Here is a 20,619-nt window from a genome sequence, read left to right on the forward strand (position 1 = left end):
CATTTGCTCGATATTTTACATCAATCTCGTTAACTACAAATGTACACAATTTTTTCAGCAACGCAACCGACAACTGTAATATTTCACCAGTTACTCCCCTTTGTATGTAATTCGCCATCTGTTATAGCAAAATGTAAACAAAGGCCAATGTGCGCATCAATTTTCATTGTCAGCTGTATTAAATAACTATTCGTTATGTTAACCAAGTGATGCAGTGATTTGTTGAGAAATTAATAGTAACTTAGTAAGTGGTGCATTTGTATAAATGTAATATTATTCAATAAATTATACAGTCATTCAATGAGTACAACGAGTCTACATGTTACGAAGTCGAAGGGTTTATCATTATGCTGAAATCATTGATCCAATCTAATGGTAGTCCGTAATACTATGATTAATGAATAAACTTATGTTCGATATTGAACCCTCGTGTCTGTTATGCAAATACAATTTTCATGTTTTTCTTGAAACTCAGCTAAATGATGGTGTGAGTTAACAATGTCTTCACTGCCTTATCATATGAATATGGGCGCGTTCGCCATGCTTTCTTCTTACCTTCGCTCTTATTATTAAAACCATACGAAATCAAATGAAACAAATAAAGCAAATGTTTTTGTATGGAGCTTTTTGTTTCGTTACAAAATAATTATGTATTCTTTTGTAAGACAAGGCTTTTGTCTCAACAAAATACAAATTAATCATCTTTATATGTAATATAAACACCGTATGCTTGATAAGTTATGTTCAAGTTTTGTAAAAGTAAGGTGAAATAGCTTCTACTCAATGCCAGGATTAAAATTGATTGTCGGTGACGTTAAATAAATGTAATAAAATAATGTTGTGTATTATGTTATTATTATTTATTTATTATTATTATTATGTTTTGAGCACCCATTGGCGATTTTAATAAATGTATTTTAAAACGTTCATCTGTCTTTCTGTAGGTATGTCCGTCCGTAAGTCCGTTCATCTGTCTGTCTGTTTGTCAGTCTGTATATCTGTCTGTCTCCGTCCGTTTGTCCATCTGTCTGTAAGACTGCTAGTTATCAAATTAAATAATAACTCATTATTGCTCTCAAACACAATAAATATTGAGTAAATGTGTAAACGTGTGTACATATGAAAAAGCAACACGTACTTCCTTTAAAGGGGCCTTTTTACGTTTCACGTTTTGGTAAATTGACAAAAATTAAAAAGTTGTTTCAGATTCGCAAATTTTCGTCTTAGTTATGATATTTGTGAGGAAACAGTAATACTGAACATTGACCGTGCTTAAAATAGCCATTATATGCATCTTTTGACGATTTAAAAACATGAAAATTTATTAAGCGTTGCAACTCAAAACGAATTAATAATTTGGAGAGTTTTGTTGTCGTTACATTTTATGAAACTACGAGGATTGCGTATATTAAGTATAAAATACCTCACTGTTCGCATGAGCACGGATGGTCGAGTTGTCTAAATGGGATACTTTTTACTCCAGGACTCCAGGGGTCAGTGGTTCGAGCCCTGTTGAGGGATACATTTTTTTTAAATGTTATTCTTCATAATTTACTGGAGATATTTAGATCCAATGTTTAAATTTATCGATATAAAACATTTAATGACAAACTTTAATACATGCCAAAATCTGTGAAGAGGCCCCTTTTTAACTCTTTTTTAAAATGCACTTTGTTGCAAAATATCAAATCGATTGATTTTAAATTGTATTTTGTTTAATGCCTTTATAGTATTCTAGAGGGCGAATGAAATTAGGGCGAACGATTGTCACGCCGAACTTACCCGATACCTTTCATACTAAGTTAGTTCTGCTAAATTATTACCAAAGATCGTACATTGATAGATAATTTTGAATACATTTATAAGTCAATAACGGTACCGTAAAAAATACAACAAATCAACAAAATCCGAGGATTGCTGCTGCATTGAAAAGCTGCAAGTCATTTAGTCTAAATAAATCATATATGCATGAAATGTATTAGTTTTATATCGAAGTTAACACGCTGGAATATAGTTTCTAAAGATTGCAATATAAATGTCTCAATATTTGCACATGGTTGGAACTCTTCGATGTTTTCAACGTAATGACTGATTGGTGTGTTTAACTGAATAAGAATGTGATGGAGAAAGTGAGTGTAAATCTCCGCTAATTGCAAATAGATCTGATGTTCGCAATTCTTATACTCGAACTGACGACGCTCAAGATATATCCAGAGATTCGGAAGAAAATGATGATCTGGATTTCCACACTGCTGTTTATAATATCTCTCATGTGCAGATCGATGTATGTGAGCAATCAACGTCTAGTTTGACTGACGTCAGTTCAAACATTGTTGGACATACGGACGTTACTGGGAATGGTAGTACACCAACTGAAAGATTTTTTAAAGCTGTTTCGATGTTTCTTTCTTTTGTTGCTGTGCATAGTCCTTACAGGTAAGTTTATCAAATTGAAACAAGACATGGTATTAATTGGAAATTTACTTTGGGTTGGCATGTTGGCATGTCCTTACATAAAAGATTTGAAACGGACCACTTTCGTGTATGAACGATGTGTTGTTTACCACTTTATACATTTATACCTAACTGGTAGTTTAATTGTTCCACAACATTTCGTTATATAGCAGACAAGAGAAAAAACACCAATTCCCATGCAATTTTGATGTTTTTATTGCAATTTGTTAAAATGAGTACTGGTGTAAGGGTACCTACTTAGTACTACGGTCAAAAATGAACTTGAAATTGAATCATTGTTTTCTATTAATTAATTTAACATGTTTAATGCGATGTAGTTATGATGAAGTATTGTATTAACAATATACATGTATGCTTTGCTGTAAACGTGTATACATGTACGTTTGTCGCCATGAACTTGAATGAATGGATTTTAGGGGACTACATTTGCTATGACAGTCCTTCTGGTATCCTACAGCATGTCATCGAGGATATGGGCATATCAGAGACGCAATACATGGGCTTCTTCTCCACACTACAGTGGACAGACATACCGTCCTCGCTTTTGGGGTGGGGATTTCTAGTTGACAGGATTGGAAACAGACTGAGCATGCCGATCTCCACCGGACTAATTGCGGCTTCCCATGTAATAACAATTCTTATTTTTTCTACTCCGGCTAAAAACTTTCTACCATTAATATGGATTGTGGTTACACATTCTTTCAGCTTAGAGTTAATTATTGTAAAAGTGTGTACATACGCATTACAGTGTTTTTTGTCTCAATAACAATCTTCACTTCGCATACACCATTAATTTTATCTTTTTAAGCAATTCAATTTGGCTTTTCATTGTGTGTATATGCTACACTTAGGATATGTTTTGATAATCCATAATTAATTTGTGTGCTAATGTACTGTGTATTCAAAAAGATAATTCTCTAACACTGTCTATGATATAAATTATACGTATATTTTAACAAATAAGCACATCGATATGTGCCCTGTAATTTGTCAGTTGGAAGTTATGTTGGCCCAAATGACCAATCTAATAGGCTCAAATACAGGCTTTGTATATATATATTACTTTTTAACCCGGGTCGGTAACGGATAAGTATTGTGAAATCAATATTATTTGTCGGACACTAATTTTCATTGGTCCTCTCAGCACTGATTTCAAATGTACAGCGAACGTTAGTGTCCGAAGCCTTATATCAGACTACATGTATTAAAAAATCCACGTACTCAATATGACGCGAAAATCCCTGATTTAATGAATTTACTATGTTTCATGATAAAAATAAATGAATCTTCAGTATTTTGGCACTGTGTTTTGAAAACGGCTTTGCATTATAATTTAAAATGAGGCAACTGTTGTTTTACATGAAAAACATATGTTCGTTATTTAATATTATATTTGCTACACACATGTTCACATTTTCAGACCCTCTTTGCAGTGGGTGCCCTTTTTAAGAACTACTGGGTCATGTGGGTCGTCAGAGCCTTGTTTGGGTTGGTATTTGTATTACTAGTATTTCATTTGATCAAGTTGGGTTTATTCGCTTTTGATTTTGAATAAGGTCTTTTAAAAAGGCGCTTTGAATGAATGAGATGGATATACAGTGATCGTAAAGGAACAACTCACGTCTCCGTCTTGTTATTTGTCTCACTATATAAGCACTATCGCTTTTAGGCTCGTAGCCGCCCCGTCAGCCATTGCAAACGACAACCTGACGGTGAAGTGGTTCCAACAAAGCATGCTCAATATGGTGATGGCCATGAAGACAAGTCTAGGACGGGTGGTAGGTTGTAGGACGGATGCAAGGTTCAAGGACGGGTGGTAGGTCCAAGGACGTGTGGTAGGTTGTAAGATGGGTGGTAGATTGTAGGGTGGAGGAAGGTTCTAGGACGGGGGGGGGTCGGTTCAAGGACGGGTGGTAGGTCCTAGGACGGGTGGTAGGTTGTAGGACGGGTGGATGGTCTTGGACGGTTTTTTTGTTTAGGACGGTAAGGGATTGGACGGGTGGTAGGTCTAGGACGGGTGGTAGGTCTAGGACGGGTGGAAGGTGTGGGACGGATGGTGGTTTCTAAGACGGCGGTCAGTCTAGGGCGGGTGGTAGGGTTTAGACCGGTGGTAGGTCTTGGACAGATGGTAGGTCTAGGATGGGTGGTAGGTCAAAGACGGGTTGTAGGTTTTAGGACGGGTGGTGGTTTTTTGGACGGATGGTAGGTCTAGAACGGGTGTTAGGTTATAAGACCGGTGGTAGGTCTAGAGCGGATATTAGGTCACAGAGAAATGCGTGAAAGATTCTTGGGTGAAGAATGTGAAGAATTGATTGCGCGAACATTCATTGACAACGAATTCATGATGGGTTCATTGATTGCTACTTAATGAATCTTTATTGACTGAATAATTCACGAAACGCTGATTATTTTTTTAAACAATTCATTAATTGAAGATAATAAATGAAGCTTTAATTGATTTAATAATTCATGGCGCTTTTATTGATTGTCAAATTCATTTTACATTCATCGATTGAAAAATTCATAAAACGTTCATCTCTTGCGCAGTAAACGAAACGTTTATGTACAGAAAAATTCGGTGACTTTCATTGATTGAAGAATTCATGATATGTTTTATCGATTGTAGAAATCCTATAGGCTTCACAGATTGAAGAATTCTGGAATGTTTGATAACTTGAAGAATTCCTGACGGGTTCATTGAAAGTTCGTTGATTTAAGAATGCATTAAACATTCATTGACTGTAGAAATAATAAAAAGAGCATTGATTAAATTAATGAAACGTTCATTGAATGAATTAATTAAAATCATTGGCTTAATAATTCATTAAACGTCTATCGATCGAAAAATTAATGACACGTTCATTGATTGAATCAGCCAGGAAACGCTTCTTGATTGAATAATCGTGGAACGTTCATGCATGGAAGAATTCATGAAAAGTTCATTGACTGACGGATTGTTGAAACGTCCATTGACTGAATAATTCATGAAATGTTCAATGACGACTTCATGAAGCTTTCTATGACTACGGAATTCATTTAACGTTCTTTGGCTGTACATGTTTCGACTTAATGTCCAATTTGCAATTGTTATGTCTTGTAAAGGCATTAATCGACGAAACTAAATGCTTTGAAATTGAAAATTCCATCGCTTGTTCAGTTAAAAAAAATCTTTCAGTTTTCGCATATGTATTGCTTGTGATGCGCTTATTGTACAAAATATTTATTTATACGGCGATTCTTAGCCCGCATCTCATGCAAACAGGTCAGTTGTCATGTATTGACATAAGAACGTGCACTTAATTCTGGTACACAAGCTAACGCAGGAAATGTGTCGGAAGATGAACCGCCGTGCTATGACTGAAAAACTGTTGAAAACAGCGAACAATCAAAATAATTTAAACAAATGAGTCGCGTTCTGAGAAAACTGGGCTTAATGAATGTGCGTAAAGTGTCGTCCCAGATTAGCCTGTGCAGTCCGCACATGCTAATCAGGGACGACACTTTCCGCTTTTATGGTATTTTTAGTTTCAAGGAAGTCCCTCTTTACCGAAAATCAAGTTTAGGCGGAAAGTGTCATCCCTGATGAACCTGTGCCGACTGCACAGGCTAATCTGGGATGACACTTTACGCACATGCATTAAGTCCAGTTTTCCCAGAACAAGGCTCAAATAGAAAACGAACACACGTTTAAATTTACTCGAAATCCTTAAGCTAATTTGTTAGGTATTCTCAATCAAATGCCCATTAACTTATTTGCATGTATTGTACAAACGCCTTCCACTATTTGTTTCAGTGCAGTGTTTTAACTCTGAATATCATGGATCCCATATACGACTTCGTGTCAGCTCGTACACAGCCTATGTACACCCTTGGTGTAACGCTGTTCACAGGTATGCACACAGGAAGTTGTATCTGCAATGTCTGAAATGGGTCAGGTGACTGGTCTGCAATATCTGCCATGGGTCAGGTGACTGGTCACATGATGATGTTCAAGTTGTATCTGCAATGTCTGCAATGGGTCAGGTGACTGGTCGCATGTTAAAGTTGTATCGGCAATGTCTGCAATGGGTCAGGTGACTGGTCACATGTTCAAAAAATCATTTCTTGCTACTGAAAATACATTTTCCTTGATAATATAAAACGAATTTAATTGAAATCCATATTTACTATGGTGGTATTGGATATTGAACATTGATTTTAACGGCACTGTTTTGATATTAATTGTGATTTAGACAACCAAAATAGCGGTCCTTTTTAGCGAGGCTGTTTTCGGAAAAAACCCGAGCTATTATCATAGCCAGCTCGTCCGCCGTCCGCCGTAGGCGTCGTGCTCAAACCTTAACATTGGCTCTAAAATCAAAGTGCTTCCACCTACAACTTTGAAACTTCATATGTAGATGCACCTTGATGAGTTCTACACGCCACATCCATTTTTGGGTCACTAGGTCAAAGGTCAAGGTCACTGTGACCTCTAATAACAAACTTTAACATATGCTCTAAAATCAAAGTGCTTCCACCTACAACTTTGAAACTTCATATGTAGATGCCCCTTGATGAGTTCTACATGCCATACCCATTTTTGGGTCACTAGGTCAAAGGTCAAGGTCACTGTGACCTCTAATATAAAATTTTAACAAAAACCTTAACATTGCCTCTAAAATCAAAGTGCTTCCACCTTCAACTTTGAAACTTCATATGTAGATGCACCTTGATGAGTTCTTCACGCCACACCCATTTAGGGTCACTAGGGCAAAGGTCAAGGTCACTGTGACCTCTTTAAAAAAAAATCTGACAAGCTTTCGCAGCCGAGCGTGGCACCCGTTATGCGGTGCTCTTGTTTACATCCATTATAATTGTTGGCATCGAATTTTTAAAAAGTCGATGTCAAAAATTCTATGTCAGCTGTAGTCGAACATCGAGGCCAACTAGCTATGTGGACGCGTGGTCATGTGCTTGTTATTGAAGCCAAAATCCACAAAACGTGTAAAATTGAACCCTGGAGAAGTCTCGGCTTTGGAACCTTTTTTCCGGAAAAAAGTACAAAACCCATTTTGTTTAAATCGGTCATTGACCAACATTTGGTAATAATTAACCCATTTATGCCTAGCGTCTAGAAAAAAGGTCTTGGCAAACAGCGTATACCCAGATGAGACGCCGCATGATGCGGCGTCTCATTAGGGTCTACGCAGTTTGCTTAAAGGAATTTCTGTAAGAAATGATCTAAATATAAAAAAAATATAATAGACATCCCTAATTTTGGAATTAAATTGATCCAATTTAGAAGGATGGGAGAGTCCACTAGGCTTAAATGGGTTAATGGAGTCGTTGCTGTACTTGCTTAGAAAATTGAATTAGGTACACTACGTTCGTACATTGCATACAATAAAGTATGTAATATTATTATATTCGCTCATTTTAATAATATAATAATCAAATGCATTACTTACAAACGAAAAAGTTTTGGTGTGTGAAAAAACATCATTTCCTTTCATAAGATATGAGGACTCTTTAGCAAGAATTGAAATATTTTCTGTAGATATTTGGTTGCATCAAGGATTGAGCTGAACATTGAAGAGGTTTTATCCAGTTATAAATAATGGTTTCAGTTGTTGCTGATTGCACATGGTTGCATATTTGTATCATTATATTACAAATCATTGGGCAACGTTTGATAGACTGAAATGCGTCCCCATCTTATCACGTTATTGGTATTGAACAATTATCACGTAGTTACCATAGACAGCCTTTCATTGCGTTGAAATTTAGATTTATCCTAAACGGAAATCCATGTGTAGGTACAGGCAAAAATCTCTTTATCGCTGTTTTTTTAAGTGCTTTCCCTAAACCATTTTCTTGAAATGTTTACGTGAACGAAGTAATTAAATACAGATATAGAATGCGTACATTATAACAAATATTTTCAATTTTTAAGTTCGATACAAAGATTAACACTGGAAGCTAACAGCATCTTTTACCTCTCGGTTGTGACATAAGCGTTGGACAACTTGTTCAATATACGAATATTATAAGTTAGTATCATCTATTACCTCTCGGTTGTGACATAAGCGTTGGACAACTTGTTCAATATACGAATATTATCAGTTAGTAATCATCTGCAGAACAGAAACATAATTACAGTCCTTTATTAATGGCAAGAGACCAATAACCGAACAATCAGACAAAATCACACCACACATCACAAAAATCACGCAAAACACACACTTGATGAGATATACAATGTAATTGTTCTTTACAGGTTCATGTTGTGGCCTTCTGTGCACGTTAGCGGCCATATTGGCGGCCGTCATTGATCGGCGTTCTGACGTACAAAAACTCATTGATCATCCTCCAGTGGCTAAGGACGATAGCAAAAGTACGGCTCAATTTAAACTCTTCCTACCAATTGGTCCCTGAATTATAACCTTAATTATGCATTTGTTTTAAATGTGTACAAATGAGCCTTGTTTCGGTAAAACCGGACTTAATGCATGTATGTGCAGTCCGCACAGGCTAAATTAGGGGCGACACTGCATTGCATTGTCAATAGAAGGAAGTATCTTCTAAACGAAATTACAGGCTAGGATGAAAGTGTCGTCCCTGATAAGCACGTGCGGAATGCACAGGCTAACCTTGGACGACACTCACGCACATGCTCGGTTTCCCAAGAGCTAGTTAGTTTTTGAAGATTATATTTGTTCGAACTATCCGACATGGTAGATCGACTCTGATGTACGCTCACATATAAATTTATCGTTTGATATCTAAGTTTGAACCATTCCTTGTCGCTTCATTCATGGAATGCACTGTAACCAGATAATTAATTGTGGGTATTTGACGATGGTTAACATATTAATTTCTGATATGCTGATTAAAACATTGTACACGTATGTAATTATTTATATGCTCCAAAAAGTGCGTTGGGTTAAATTGATATAATTGCTTTATAGGAGTCACTTTGTCGGTCGGTCGGTCTGTCGGTCTGTCTGTCCGTCCCGAAATTTCATCTGATCTTCACCAAACTTGGTCAGAAGTTGTATCTAGATGATGTCTAGGTCAAGTTTGAATATGGGTCATGCCAGGTCAAAAACTAGGTCACGGGGTCACTTAGTGTGTTTTTAACTGAAAGTTTGTCCGGATCATAACTTTGTCATTTATCGTTAGATTTTAAAATGACTTGGTGAATTTGTTCGCCATCATGGGACGGTGTGTCGTGTGAAAAAAAGGACGTCGATATCTCAAAGGTCAAGGTCACACTTGGAGTTCAACGGTCAATTGCTTGTCCGGGCCATAACTTTGTCATTTATTGAGAGATTATTAAAATCATTTGGCAATTTGTTCACCATCATTGGACGGTGTGTCGCGCAAAAGAATAACGTCGATATCTCCAAGGTCAAGGTCAAACTTTGAGTTTAACGATCATAAATGAGCTTGTCCGGACCATAACTATGTCATTCATTGTAAGATTTTAAAATCATTTAGCACATTTGTTCACCATCATTGGACGGTGTCTTGCGCGAAAGAATTACGTCGATATCTCCAATGTAAAGGTCACACTTAAAGTGCAAAGGTCAAAAATGGCCATAAATGACCATGTCCGGGCCATAACTATGTTGTTCATTATGAGACTTTAAAGTCATTTGGCATATTTATTCGCCATCATTGGACGGTGTGTCGCGCGAAAGAATTACGTCGATATCTCCAAAGTCAAGGCCACACTTTGAGTTCAAAGGTCAAAAATGGCCATAAATGAGCTTGTCCGGGCCATAACTATGTCGTTCATTGTGAGATTTTAAAATCATTTGGCACATTTGTTCACCATAATTGGACGGTGTGTCGCGCGAAAGAATTACGTCGATATCTCCAAGGTCAAGGTCACACTTTGAGTTCAAAGGTCAAAAATGTCCATAAATGAGCTTGTCCGGGCCATAAGTATGTCGTTCATTGTGAGATTTTAAAATCATTTGGCACATTTGTTCACCATAATTGGACGGTGTGTCGCGCGAAAGAATTACGTCGATATCTCCAAGGTCAAGGTCACACTTTGAGTTCAAAGGTAAAAAATGGACATAAATGAGCTTGTCCGGGCCATAACTATGTAGTTTATTGTGAGATTTTAAAATCATTTGGCTCTTTTGTTTACCATCATTGGACGGTGTGTCGCGCAAAAGAATTACGTCGATATCTCCAAGGTCAAGGTCACACTTTTAGTTTAAAGGTAAAAAATGGCAATAAATGATCTTGTCTGGGCCATAACTATGTCATTCATTGTGAGATTTAAAAATGACTGTACATTAATTTTGTTCACAGTCATTGGACGGCATGTCATGTGAAAGAATTCAAGAGTTCAAAGATCCAAATGGCTATAAATGATAATGGCATAATAATTCATAAAAATCGCCATAAATTTGATTCTCTTGTTTTGTGAAGACAGCATGAAAAATAGTCTGTGTCAATGCGGCATGTGGGGGTATACGTCACGTCTGTGACAAGGCTCTAGTTATTTGCGTAGATAGTTTTTGGTGTAAGCGAAGTATGGTTCTTTAGGGTATGGGCGATGTTGATGTTTTTATATTTATATCTTAATTAATCTATTAACCTTGTTTATACAATAAGAGGTGAACACTACTGTGTTTTTTTTTTGGAAATCAGGAGTACAGATATATTTCAAATTTATATGGAAACAAAACAACGTTCATAACTGCTTTAACACGATTTAGAGGGACAGCCTTACGAACACACGGGGAGTCGGGTAGATGGCATTAACGACATATAACACCGAACACTGAACGTGCATGTAAAACTGTCGTGTACTTGATGACAATTTGAAATGTTTTGCTAGATTGCCCGGTATTTGTAGGTTTACGTGAACAATATACAAATGCGAAGTTTGAAAAATACGAATGTGATCGAATATAATGACTTAATGAAATCGATTAATGAAACAACAGTAACATGGTTCGTAACTTATTTTTAAGGCCTTTCATTTAAATACACAATTTAAATTCTTGTGAGTTTTATAATTAACACTTTTAATAGTAATTATATTAAGTAATTATATGTGATGTATGTTCTCGTCAAAATTAGTCTGTACCTTTCGCATGTGTCTTAAAAATGTTTTCTTTATTTTGACATTAGAAATCACGCTTACAAAATTATTTCAAAATAAAACCATGCACAAAGGTATCGCTTTTCTTTGTTAACTTTAAAAAAACTTTGTTACGAATCACCCATCTGATAGGTCTTCCGGTTTGTCGGTCGATTTGTATGTCATAGAATGTACAAGTGTATGGAGCGAACTACTTCCAAGCTCCATATTTGTCAAGAAGTTGAAACTTAAAACATGTAATCACCATGAAGTGAAGATGAGCAAGACACCTCTTTAAACATGCAATCACCATGAAGTGAAGATGAGCAAGACACCTCTTTTAAGGGACCTTTTTACAAGGTTTGGCATGTATTGAAGTGTGTCATTAAATGCTTTATGTTGATAAAGCTCCAGTAAAAACAAAAATAAAATTAAAGAAAGAAAAAAAGTAACCCTCAACTGGGCTCGAACCGCTGACCTCTTGAGTAAAAGTCAAACGCTCAGACCACTTGGCCATCCGTGTTCATACAATGAGTGATGTATTTTATGCTTTTTATAAGCAATCCTCGTTGTGTCACAAAATATAACGACAGCAACAGAACTTTCCAAATTATTCAATCGTTTCGCGTTGCAACGCTTTATAATTTTCAGGTTTTCAAATCGTCAAAAGATGCATATAATGGATATTTTAGAGCATGGTTAATATTCAGTATTACTGTTTCCTCACAAATATCATAACTAAAACGAAAATTTGCGAATCTGAAACATTTTATTTTATTTGGTCAATTTACCAAAACGTGAAAAGGCCCCTTTAATCTCCAATTATCCCTACACATTCTGATTTGGTCTGAACGTAGCTATCAGAGCGGTCCGGGGGTATAAATAACGTTTGTGACCTAATCCTACATTTAACAGAGGTAGAATCTAATAGTAGATAGTATGCTTTAATAATCATAATAGATATTATTCTTTAATAAACTCGTTTCGTATTAGTATTAGTAACGTTTGTGACCAAGCTCTTCATTTTACAGAAGAGGAATCGAAGTTTATCCGTATATCTGATGTAAAGCGATTTCCGTCCACATTCTGGCTTATTGCCATCAGCTCCGCTCTCTTCTACCTGCAGCTTTTCCCCTTCGTGACACAGGGAGAGTAGGTTTGTTTATTATTCTAGATGTGTTTGCTCAATTTTAAGCGATTGCTTTATCATCGGGTTTCCTTCTTATATGATACGAGTGACAATTGATTTGGGTTTCGTTGTTTATACATATAACAACTTGCAATTTATGAAATTTGTTTGCTTTTACATACCAGTTACAACCTTTTATTAATGAGTTGTGTTTGATTGCACTTATATTTTTAACAAAATTTTGGTTATCTTTTACATATTTTTACAACTCTCGATAAATGCGTTTGACTTCATTTTCCATATGTTTTTACCCTACCGGTTTCACCGGAGGGGATTATGATTTGTGCTCTGTGTGTCAGTCTGTCTGTCAGTCCGACACATTTTTCTGGATCCTGCGATTACTTTAAAAGTTCTTCATATTTTTTCATGAAACTTGAAATATGGACAGATGGCAATATTGAGATTATGCACGTCATTTCATTTCGTTCCTTCGTCAAGAATTCTGGTTGTTATGGCAACAAATATATACAAAAACATATTCTGACAATGGTGGAGCCAGTAGGGGACATATATTGCTTGGCAAAAGTCTTGTGACAACATGGTACTAGTATGTATTTATTTGGCTTTTTCTAAACTTGCATGTTACATCTTACAATAAATGATTAATTAAAATATTCATAAACATGGCTGTATCGGTCTTCTTTGCTTTTGAAGGCTGTTCTTTGCAACGAAGTATTCAAGAAGTCCGAAAGAGGCAATTACGATAAACAGGTAAACCGTGAGTGTGTAATGTAGTGTTGCATATTAGTCGCGTTCTGGGAAAACTGGCAGTCCGCACAGACTAATCAAGGACGACACTTTTCGCCTTAACTAGAGTTTTGCTAAGAAGAGACTTTCTTTAAACAGAAAATATCATAAAAGCGGAAAGTGTCGTCCCTGATTAGCCTGTGCTAGGACTGCACAGGCTAATCAGGGACGACACTTTACACACATGCAATATGCCCAGTTTTCTCAGAACGCGACTCATATATTGTCTTATATTATATAGCTCATTGGTGATTTGCCTTAATTGAAGACAAGCGGGCAAGATGTTCGCTCTTGGTAAAGTTTTATTATTTCCTATATGTTTCATAACAGGTAGTATGGAGAGGCTTTACAAGTTAAAATGCAATTGTTTTTATGAATGCCATTTTGTATTATTATATTTTGAAGTTTGTATTAAAGGCACATTAATGTTCCATTAGAATTTTGGGACAGTAAAATTCATCCACTGATTGTACCAGACAAATAAGCACCCACTGTCTAGCTATAATTCCGTATCACCTTACCTATAATGTTATGCAATGGTATTAACTTAAATATAACATTCGCTATGTAACAGTAATATCTATATGCTGGTCTATGCAGCATGGTATACCTGGTTGGAGCGGTTTCGATGCCACTGTTCGGTGTTGCCATCGACAGAGTGGGTCGTAACCTGTACTTCCTGATGACCCGCCTCGTCCTGGGGCTGACCAGCCATATCATGATGACCTTCACCTTTGTGGAGCCGTACGTATGCACGGTATGAAAACAGAACCATGTTTTATCAAACATTATTCTTATACTTAAAATTGGGTCGAATCTTAAATGTATGGTACGATTTTTAATGTAAGTGACACGGGGATAATTTGCTCGACCATGTCAAAAAGTTTGAGCCATAGTTCTTAGCTGTTTTTCGGTGTCTTCTAAAAGCTCTGGGTATGTTGTATCCCCGATTATTTTACCCATTTATCCCAATGTAATTGTTGAGTCTTTCGTTACAAATATGATAATGTTATTGAAAAACAAGCGCTCTGAAACTTATATCCACATTTAATGATATTTATAAAGCTTTCCTTTTTAATGGGTCGTGCTTACATTGTTAGGTCATTCCGGTCGCGAATATTTCAAGGCGTGATTGCCCGTTGGTTATTTTATTGTCCCCTACCGGTGAAACCGGAGGGGACTTATGGTTTGCGCTCCGTCTGTCAGTCTGTCTGTTTGTCCGTCACACTTTTCTGGATCCTGCGATAACTGTAAAAGTTCTTCAAATGTTATCATGAAACTTTAAACATGGATATATTGCAATTTGGAGATTATGCGCGTCATTTCATTTTGGTCCTACGTCAAGAATTCTGGTTTCTATGGCAACAAATAATTATTTTTTTTACTGACAATGGTGGAGTTTCACCAGTCGGGGGCAATATTGCTTGGCAATCTCTTGTTATATTTAGTTATTTTACATATTCAGATCATTTATTGGAAGTTGGTCGCTTTTATAATTTTTATATTAAATGGTGTTGTTGTTTGTAGTTTAATGTATTGTATAGGCGGTGACCTGCCTTAAATTAAATACTAGCTGATGGTAAAAAGAATATATTTCCTGATATTGTTTCTCGAGTTTTATCATTCCAATATTCATACATTTGTACGTGTATGCAATAGCTCTGCCGCTATCTGATTTATGATGGCAATTTTTTCAGAACACTCATGATTCTAATATTAAACTGCGTGATGTAAAAACTGTGGCCACAAATATGGGGAAGGTGTAGTCCACTGTTTCTTTGTTTTTCAGGTGATTCTTAGTCTAGGATACTCCTTGGTAACCACCACATGTTGGCCCCTGGTGTCCTACGCGGTCCCTCTGAGGTACCTCGGCACTGCGTTCGGAATGTAAGCATCGACTTTGTATATATAGTTCATTGCAATATATTTTTAATTTACCCTCTGATGTACCTTAGGAACTGCGTTCGGGATGTAGGCATGGACTTTTAATATAAAGTTAATTGCAATATATTTTCTTAATTTACACTCGGCACTTTGTTCGGGATGTAATCATCTACATTTTGTAATGTAAATGTCTTTGTAATATTACCTTGTACGATATAAATGTCACCTCAATACATTCGTGAATATGTTATTTAAACAATTTCGATTTCCCGCGACTATCGCTTGTAGAATTGTTGCACAATTACAACATTCGAAAAATCTTCTTTATTCGGCGTTAATATGCAGTTTAAATTCTCTACTGTTCGTGTGTATGAACAATGTACGAACGTCGTCGTTGAAGTCAGCACAGGCTAATCAGGGACGATACTTTGCGCTTGTTTGATATTTCTCGTTAAAGAAAGTCTCTTCTTAGCAAAAATCCAGGTAATGCGGAAAGTATCGTCCCTGATTAGCCTTTGCGGACTGTACATGCTAATCTGGGACGACACTTTACGCACATGCATTTAACACCAGAGCGCGGTTCATGTGTATATGAATTATATTCTTTCAGCAAATATATGTATTCTTTTCAGCATGGGCACCATTATTTCTGTGGGGCAGGCTATTGATACGTATTTTGTTGGCTTCATCGTCGACACTGCGGGCTATCTGGTCCTTGAAGTGTTCTTTACCATGTGCGTCATCTGTAAGTTTCACCAATTCTGAGAGGACTCATTGTTGAAACGATTAATTATTCGGCCAGTTACACTAAATAGTTTACCTCACCTTCTTGTGCATCTGGATTGAAAGCGGGTATATAGGCAATCATACTACTATTTCAAAACAGATAACACTTTGATAAATCAAGAAGTGAAATAAAGGTTCTAAAGAAGAAGTTTCCAGAAAATAATCGAAATAAAATTTTAAGCCGATTGCGAGTAATTTTCTTCTGTACAGCAAAGAACTCTTTCGCGTACAAAAGACATGTACTATTTTCGGAAATCCGCATTCGGCCTTGCATATTCGTCTAGACGACACATACTGACGTAGACGCTTTTATGGTTTTACAACAAATACCAGTAATTTTGTTAAAACGGCGGTAACTCTTATTCGTCATACATTTCACCGAAGTAAACAATATTTAAACAGTGGTTTAATATCAAGATTGTTAATTTATTGTATTTAACATTCATATGTTGGTGTAAGAGTGCGATGATATAATGTTGACATATACGCCGTATGTATATTCTCTGTAAGGTCCATCAATGTTAGTTTCTTACCCGGGAACTATAAACCAATAATGAATCAATTCATGGTTTAAAGGTTTTCGCCCTAGTGTTATCATATTGTAGTAGCCGCGTCAACACATATCATAATTCACATTTCATAAATCGCGTGCTCACAACATGTGCTGCAACACAGATCACGGTTTGCCATGTTTCCCCTGTGTTCAAATAAACTTTGAAATTATGTATGATGTTCTATATTTAGTAATGACATGCGAATATATGCCGAAAATTTTCGGGGAGCATATAGTTGCCAGTTTGAAGTTCCGTACTTCCTTACTTCCTTACTTCCGTCCTTCCGTCACACGTTTGTTACATAGCACCTTCAATACCTTACCGATCTCTTTCATATTTGGCATGCAGGTACATTGCACGGACCTCTACCTTTTGATGAGGTTTAAGGTCAATGGGGTCAAGGTCAAGGTCACCGAGGCTAATAATATATGTTTCCGTCACACTTTTGTTACAGTTTCTCATAGAACCTTCAATACTTTTGCGATCTCTTTCATGTTTGGCATGTAGGTGCCTTGCATGGACTTTACCTTTTGATGAGGTTTGAGGTCCATGGGGTCAAGGTCACCCAGGCTTATAATATATTTTTCCGTCACAATTTTGTTACAGTTTCTCATAGCAGCTTCAATACTTTACTGATCTCTTTCCTATTTAGCATTTAGGTGCCTTGCATAGACCTCTACATTTTGATGAGGTTTGAGGTCACTGGGGTCAAGGCCAAGGTCACCAAGGCTAATAATATATGTTTCCGTCACACTTTTGCTACAGTTTCTCATAGCACCTTCAATTCTTTACCGATCTCTTTCATATTCGCCATGTAGGTACCTTGCATTTGATGAGGTTTGAGGTCACTGGGTTCAAGGTCACCGAGGCTAATAATAGAATTTTCCGTCACACGTTTGTTACAGTTTCTCATAGCACCTTCAATTCTATACCGATCTCTTTCATATTTGGCATGTATGTACCTTGCATAAACCTCTACCTTTTGATCAGGTTTGAAGTCACTGGGGTCAAGGTCACCAGGCTAATAATAGATTTTTAGGTGGTTATTTACACATAGATTGACAAACGCATCATCGGGGAGCATCCATCAGTTTCACTGATATTCTTGTTTTATACTTTTGTTAGGTTCAATGATAGCAGCTGCGTTGTTGTATTTACGGGACGCGTCAACAGGTAACATAAATTGTTTATGTTTAGTTGTAAAAAACTCCTGATATTGCCTATAGAGTTTCAGCATTACTGTATTAAATTAAAAAAAGTATATACCGTTTAATCGTATAATGAATACAGAAAAATCTCTTTATTGATATCAAAGTATATGACTCTCAATAGAGGATGTATTTCATGCGCTCCCAGTCGCCGCTTTTACAATTCTTCAGAATTGTCTTCCATTGCAATTCATTTCACACGAATTCAACACAAATGAAATTGTATATGCATCATTGTATTTGGAAAAAAACACGAAATTTGATAGCGTATATTTAGCAGTTTCGGTATCAATCGGTCGGTCCGTGTGGTGGTTTGTTTCCGGTATGTCCGCATAAAATGTTAAAAAATCTGTGATGCGAACTATTTATGCGTTTCTCAAGTGTTTTCATTGAAACTCAAATTGTCATCACCGTAAAGTGTATAACTGCAATACATATTTTGGCCGTGTTTTGAGAAAACAGGGCTTAATGCATGTGCGTAAAGTGTCGTCCCAGATTAGCCTGTGCAGTCCGCACAGGCTAATCAGAGACGACACTTTCCGCTTTAATGGTATTTTTAGTTTCAAGGAAGTCCCTCCTTACCGAAAATCAAGTTAAGGCGGAAAGTGTCGTCCCTGATTAGCCTGTGTGGATTGCACAGGCTAATCTGGGATGACACTTTACGCACATGCATTAAGCCCCGTTTTCTCAGAACGCGTCTCATTTTTCACTCGAATTGATCCACGTATTCATAAGTTTTGTGCCCTTGATCTTCGCCGTCGTCATGGCTGCTATGCCTGTGGAAAACCTGCGCGGTCGTATTTAGTCATTTTTATGACAAAACTCTAGTTTCAATTAGATGTATCATGACGGTCACTAATTGCTAGAATGCAAATAAAATTTCTGTTTTGTTTTATTTAATATGCATCGTCCTTGTATAATACACACGTCGTTCTTATATGATAGATTTCTATGGTCCAGAACTGTTGGCCATATAACAGTCAAACACATTTTTTGTTTATAATTGGAATTAAAACACATACATGCATACTATTTAGAGATCATACTGGTTTTGGTGTTATTTTATTGCTTCTATCGACACTTTTCATTTCAGATGGCCTACTGAATCTAAGTACAAAACAACGTGCAGTTTTTCTCAAGCATCATGTGTGAGACAGACTTTGTAGAAAACGTTCAGATTTGCTGTGAGATTTTAAATTTAATTTGATTAAATTTCGGCGTGTTATTGTGATTATTTTGTTAATATTGTTGCATGCAGTGCCAAATTATTGTTTGTTTTAAAATCTCAGCATTACATGCGCGTGTATGTTGGTATGATGTTTTACAGAGGAAATAAAATATTGCACTTAAACATATCAGAATTTGTATTTCAGGCCATATTTACACAGTACAAAGCAGCGTTTTATTTTTTTAATTATTTTTTTCATTAAAAAAAGCGTTTGGGAAAATACCTATTTTATTTTTACCATCGCCAAAGGCGGATTGATATACCATCGGCGTTGTCCGTCCCTCCGTTTGTCAGTCCGTTCGTCCGTCTGTCTGTCCGTTCGTATGTCACGAAATTTTGAAATAGGCAGGGGAAATCAATTCAACAAATTTGCTTGTTAAATATGAATTACATATATCATAGTTGAAGTGAAAGCCTTGGTCTGTTTTGCATTGTATGGGTCGCGTTTACATTGTTTTTACACGAAATAAACCATTCATTTACGTTGTGTAAAACTAGTAAAGTTATAAGTTTTAATTTATGTAAAGCATACCGGCAAAAACACTTCGTTTAGTGACAAAGGTTAACAAATTAACAGCGAAGGGTAAATTAGTCAGGAACTATAAGGCTCACGAAGTAAGTATTTGGAAACTATTCTAAACACGACACGTGAGTTCATGTCAAGCACTATAACGCCTCTTGCGTGCTTATTGCGATGTCGATGTCAATATTCTGACAAGCTTTCATTTATTCAAACTGCACCCGCAGCCGAGCATTGGCATCCGTTATGTGGTGCTGTTGTTTAGAATATATTATAGTCCTCACATTCTTAGGCATATTGCATTTTTCCATTGGTGCCTTGATATGCATATAGAGATAGCCATTCCACTGTCGGTTGTCGAACAGCGATTATGCCGAATATGTATCTATAGCGGCCTTCCGTTTGTCCCTATTTACACGAGCCTTCTTCCTGTTGGGAGAATTGATTTAATTTAAACAAACCCACCGTCCACTAGGTATTTCTCATCAATGTGTGAATTCCGAAGCGTATGAAGTTCTTCCGTAAGGAGGCTGCATTATGTGTGTACCCGGAGTTTGTCCCAGCACTCCTACCTAATTAACATGTTCGACTTATGAAAGTTGGGATTTTTTTAAGCTCTGATTTTTAGGTATTAAGTGGTTAAATAAAGATTTTTTTAATTTGGGTGTGGTCTTGTGCTGTGTGTGTGTGGGTGGGGGGGGCGGGGTGGAGTACACGGAGGAAACTCCACTTGTCAGGTATGGTGACAATTACCCAAACTCATATGCTTCCGGGAACAGTAACTGAACACGGGTCGTTGTTATTTGTATTATTTATGTAAACTGTTTTAATTTAAAAATTACACAATCGCCAACTAATGAATTAACAAGTTTCATTTTGGTCACATGGTTTTGTTGTTTTCATCAAAATTGCTGACAACATGTGCAATTGAGACAAAAACCTG

At 36.6% G+C, this 20,619-nt stretch overlaps 2 protein-coding genes across 13 annotated transcripts in view; one reads left to right on the forward strand and one right to left on the reverse strand.

The window, feature by feature from the left end:
• Positions 1 to 20,619, reverse strand: part of LOC127836524 (uncharacterized) — a 149,573-nt gene that overhangs the window by 121,865 nt on the left and 7,089 nt on the right. The gene's annotated exons all lie outside the window — the stretch shown is intronic.
• Positions 123 to 19,283, forward strand: LOC127836525 (major facilitator superfamily domain-containing protein 1-like). Of its 10 annotated transcripts, none has more exons than XM_052363176.1 (14): positions 127 to 244; positions 1,996 to 2,436; positions 2,892 to 3,100; positions 3,896 to 3,963; positions 4,145 to 4,253; positions 6,269 to 6,365; positions 8,732 to 8,848; positions 12,592 to 12,712; positions 13,404 to 13,460; positions 14,097 to 14,253; positions 15,286 to 15,383; positions 16,013 to 16,125; positions 17,846 to 17,893; positions 19,022 to 19,283. In XM_052363176.1, exons 2-14 carry the CDS (start codon positions 2,358 to 2,360, stop codon positions 19,078 to 19,080), a joined length of 1,332 nt encoding a protein of 443 aa, XP_052219136.1. In that variant the 5' UTR covers positions 127 to 244; positions 1,996 to 2,357; the 3' UTR covers positions 19,081 to 19,283. The 10 variants fall into 10 exon arrangements, with proteins under 10 accessions (XP_052219142.1, XP_052219141.1, XP_052219136.1 ...); XM_052363177.1 differs by having other exon boundaries at positions 131 to 244; positions 2,161 to 2,436; XM_052363178.1 differs by having other exon boundaries at positions 131 to 244; positions 2,279 to 2,436.

Source organism: Dreissena polymorpha, chromosome 6, assembly GCF_020536995.1.
Source record: "Dreissena polymorpha isolate Duluth1 chromosome 6, UMN_Dpol_1.0, whole genome shotgun sequence".
Classification (NCBI taxonomy): domain Eukaryota; kingdom Metazoa; phylum Mollusca; class Bivalvia; order Myida; family Dreissenidae; genus Dreissena; species Dreissena polymorpha.